At 44.9% G+C, this 4,731-nt stretch overlaps 1 protein-coding gene across 1 annotated transcript in view; it reads left to right on the forward strand.

The window, feature by feature from the left end:
- Positions 1-4,731, forward strand: part of trappc14 (trafficking protein particle complex subunit 14) — a gene marked incomplete in the record, with an annotated part of 9,456 nt that overhangs the window by 1,817 nt on the left and 2,908 nt on the right. The window contains 8 exon segments of the mRNA XM_014028118.1: positions 386-708; positions 794-889; positions 1,397-1,526; positions 1,844-1,930; positions 2,075-2,195; positions 2,877-3,024; positions 3,120-3,202; positions 3,333-3,484. Coding sequence (XP_013883572.1) covers positions 386-708; positions 794-889; positions 1,397-1,526; positions 1,844-1,930; positions 2,075-2,195; positions 2,877-3,024; positions 3,120-3,202; positions 3,333-3,484 — 1,140 coding nt within the window.

The raw sequence follows: 4,731 nt of genomic DNA on the forward strand, positions 1-4,731 counted from the left end.
GCATTTGATAACTTTAACAAGTAGAGCCAGCTGTGAGTGTGGCACAACTATGAATATAAAACACAAATAAAACTTTTTAAAAAGAGAAAAACTGCTGTCTGATTTCTACAAATCGTTCCCACATTTATAACTCTTATAWTAAACYAAGCTGTTTKTAAATCCGTCAAGATTTCAGTGAATTACACATATTTTTGTTAGTGGAAATCACAGCTACAGCTGGTGTTGCTGACTGTCCTAAGATGGCCGCCGKGTGAGGATGCCGGAGACTCCGCTATGACTTATCTAGCCTTTATATAAATATCTGTGGAGGGGATGGGCGGGGCTTASTCTAGGGTTATTATTTAGGTCTATGGTTGCRTCAAACCTGATGACTTCCTGTCTGCAGACGGTGCTGATGGACTCGCTGCAGGTTTCGGGACAGAGTCCGTCAGTAGTCGAGCGTGGAGGGAGCTGGCCGGCTCGCTGTGTGCCGTGGCCAGCGTGAGCCCTGGTGAGAACAGCCGTCACCGCGGTAACCATCACCACGACTACCAGAGCGGCGCAGACGAGGACGGCGAGGACGACTACATGGCCGCGGCGGAGGCGGCCATAGCGGCGCTGGGGAGCCGGGTGGACTCGCGCTGCCGCAGCTTCAGGGACTGCAAGCCCCTCCTCATCCACAACTCRTCCGGGACCGCCTCCAGGGAGTTCCGCAGGGCACCGGTCCAGGTACACAATGGTTTGTAGTTTAGCTCCGCCCACTTCTCACCATCCAATCAGTTCCTGTAGATTTTCTTCTCCCGGCTTGTTCCAGTCTCCTCTGGACGAGCCGGTGGTTCTGACAGACGAGGTGATCTTCCCGCTCACCGTCTCTCTGGACAAACTTCCTGTCAACACCCTGAAGGTCAAGGTAACCATGGCAACAGATACATCAGTTCAGAGCGTCTGCAGCCAAACGCTGAGTCAGCATCAGTCTGTGGCTCTAATGCTGAGTCAGCATCAGTCTGTTCTAATGCTGAGTCAGCATCAATCTGTTCTAATGCTGAGTCAGCATCAATCTGTTCTAATGCTGAGTCAGCATCAATCTGTTCTAATGCTGAGTCGGGATCAGTCTGTTCTAATGCTGAGTCAGCATCAATCTGTTCTAATGCTGAGTCAGCATCAATCTGTTCTAATGCTGAGTCAGCATTAGTCTGTGGCTCTAATGCTGAGTCAGCATTAGTCTGTGGCTCTAATGCTGAGTCAGCATCAGTCTGTAAAATAAATTTGGGTCTTGTTTTTATTTTAAACCTGTGTTTTCAGCTTCAGCTGCTGGTTCTGTTCTTATCCTTCACGTTTAGCTTTAAGCTGATCAGAGTCCAGATGTTTCGGCTGTTTTGCGGCAGGTTGACACAGTTGTTTGTGTTTTGGGCTGCAGGTGATGGTGACGGTGTGGAAGAAGGAGGCAGAGAAGGTGGAGGTTCAGGAGCTGGGCTACCTGAGCGTCCTGCAGCAGAGAGAACCGTCCCACACCTTCAGACACGACCTGAACACCTTCAAGGCTCAGGGTAGGACTCCGGTCCTGCAGAAACCTTTACCTGCAGCGGGCTGATGGGTTCTTTGGTTTCTATAATCAACTGTCTTCTGATGTTTCATTGATGTTTAGTTTTTCTGCTTCAACCTGGAACTGGTCAGTTTTAAAACTTCGCTGCTGTACCAGGACCAAACACAGGAGGGCTGTCTGTTTTTATCAACACACAGCACCTCTGATCTCATTGATTCTCTAATTTAATCTTTATTTTTTTAATTATTCATATTTAATTTGAGGTTCATGCCACAGAAAGTGAAATGTTTTTATTTGACCCAAGCTGTCCTCTCTCTGCAGTCAGCACCACCCTGACCGTCCTGCCTCCTCCCACTGTTCGCTGTAAACAGATGACCGTCTCTGGGAGGCACCTGGCCATCCTCAAAGGTACAGCATGTGGTCCAGGTTCTGGGAATTTAATTCAGTTGTTGTGTTTAGTGAGTTTAAAGCCCAATTTAGTTTTACCTTTTTAACTCGAAACAGAATATTTGAATATCTCAGACAGTTAACTTTGATCTGGTTTCTCCTCAGTTCTGAATGAATTGTCTCAGGAGGAGGTGAGCATTCGAGACGTCCGTATTCTACCCAACCTGAACGCTTCCTATCTTCCTGTGATGCCCGACGGCTCCGTGCTGCTCGTAGACAACGTTTGGTACGTTCTGACATCTCAGAGGATGACATTCAAGTTTATGTTAGACTCAGAACTTTTCATCTGTTCTTCTTGTTAATACTTCCTGTTAACCACTAAATTATTTCCTGTTCTTACCCTGTAACTTCCTGTTAATCACAGTGTTACTTCCTGTAAATAACACTGTTATTCCTGTTTTTCACCGTATTACTTCCTGGTAATCACAGTGTTACTTCCTGTTTTTTACTGTTACTTCCTGTAAATCACAGTGTTACTTCCTGTAATTACAGTGTTACTTCCTGTAATTACAGTGTTACTTCCTGGTAATCACAGTGTTACTTCCTGTTTTTTACTGTTACTTCCTGGTAATCACAGTGTTACTTCTTATAATTACAGTGTTACTTCCTGTAAATCACAGTGTTACATCCTGGTAATCACAGTGTTACTTCCTGTTTTTTTACTGTTACTTCCTGTTTTTTTACTGTTACTTCCTGGTAATCACAGTGTTACTTCCTGGTAATCACAGTGTTACTTCCTGGTAATCACAGTGTTACTTCCTGGTAATCACAGTGTTACTTCCTGGTAATCACAGTGTTACTTCCTGTTTTTTTACTGTTACTTCCTGGTAATCACAGTGTTACTTCCTGTTTTTTTCTGTTACTTCCTGGTAATCACAGTGTTACTTCCTGTTTTTTCTTTCACCAGCCATCACTCCGGTGAGGTTGGCATGGCATCTTTCACCCGTGTGGACAGCACCGCCTCCCGCCTTCCCAGCATGCTCAGCGCTCTGGAGGAACACGACTTCCTGTTCCAGCTTCACCTGAATGAAACGCCACCGGATGAGTCCACCGAGGTCTGAGTGAAATCTAACCTGACTTTATTTCAGCTTCAGGGTGTGACTCTGAAGTCTATAGATCTGTCACTTCATCAGTTTGTTTGGGGTCTTAGGGTCTRGAGGTCCCTCTGGTCGCTGTGCTGCAGTGGTCAACTCCCAAGATGCCTTTCACCAACTGTATCTACACCCACTACAGGTCAGAAACAGACYGGACTGCTCTGGTCTCTGGTTCTTATTCAGAGTTTTGTTTGTGTGTGTCGGGGTCTTTAGACCAGAGGTCCCAGACTAAGAACCACATAGAACCTTGACCCCCCCTGCCCCCCCAGGCTGCCCAGTATCCGGTTGGACCGCCCTCGGCTCGTGATGACCGCCAGCTGTCCGAGCTCCGTCACCGTGAAGGAGCGCTTCAAGGTCAAATACGTTCTGCTCAACAACCTGCACGACTTCCTGGCTGTCCGTCTGGTTTGGACCCCCGAAGGTTAGTCTGAGTCAGTTCTAGTCCTGGTTCTGGTTCTGGAACCAGCTGATCATCGGTTCTTTTGTATCCAGGAGGTGGGAAAAGGAAAGGCTACAGGTTTCTTTTGACATTCTAAAAAGTATTTTGCTGGAATACCAGAAGTATGTAAAAATGTCTAAATGAAGATACCTGGTCAGTCTTGTTGCCTCCAGTAGACGTAGACCCAGATCACGTTGTTAATCCAACCCTAACCTTACTCAGAGTTTTAATGGACTCAGCGCATGTTGCTGCCTTGTTCTTCTTAGATTTAAGTGCAGCGTTTGATACCTGGCGTCCTCTGTGTTGGTCTTAGGGGTACAGTTCTGGCGTGGTTCAAGTCATCTTTGACGGACAGGAGCTACTCTCTTCATTTAGATCWCTGTTCCTCTGCTGAAGCACCTTTAAAGTATGGAGTCCCTCAGGGTTCAGTTCTGGGCCCGGTTTTGTTTTCACTGTATACGCTGCCTCTTGGACACGCTTTTAGAAAGTTTAATATTTCATTCCATGTTTTTGCAGATRATGTACAGATTTATATACCTTTAATTGGGAAAAATAAGGATAATTACGGTCTCAGACTGTTTAGGTGGAGTGAGATCATGGATGGACTCAAACCTTCTCCATTTGAATGATGACAAAACTCAAGTCATTTTATTTGGACAGAAAAATACTGGAAGTGTCCCTGATGCAATTCTTGGATCTTTATCCATTTTACCAGACAGCTGTTAGAAACCTTGGTGTTGTCTTTGACAGTTGTTTGAAACTGGATAAGCAAGTTGTCAAATCAGGCTTTTTCTATTTACGTCTTTTAGCCAAGAGTCCTATTTTTGTTTTAGAGGTTTTGAGAAAATAATTCATGCTTTCATCACAACATGATTGGATTACTGTAATTCATTGTATAAGGGCACAGATCAGTCCTCCTTACATCGTCTCCAAATGATTCAAAAGGCTGCAGCCTGACTTTTAACTGGTTCACAGAAACATGAGCACATAACACCTGTGCTGCTTCATTACACTGCTTACCTGTATCTTATAGAATTGATTTTAAGATTTTATTGTTAGTTTTTAAAGCTTGCTCCAACCTATCTTCACTCTTCATCCAGAACTTTGAGGTCAAACAACCAGATGCTTCTAGATGTTCACAGATCCAGATTTAGGAGTAGAGGTGCTTTTGTTGTGTCTAAATTCAGTTCAGTTTATTTCTACAGCTCCAAGTCCAACACACGTTGTCT

Source organism: Austrofundulus limnaeus, unplaced genomic scaffold (genome assembly GCF_001266775.1).
Source record: "Austrofundulus limnaeus strain Quisiro unplaced genomic scaffold, Austrofundulus_limnaeus-1.0 Scaffold718, whole genome shotgun sequence".
Lineage (NCBI taxonomy): Eukaryota > Metazoa > Chordata > Actinopteri > Cyprinodontiformes > Rivulidae > Austrofundulus > Austrofundulus limnaeus.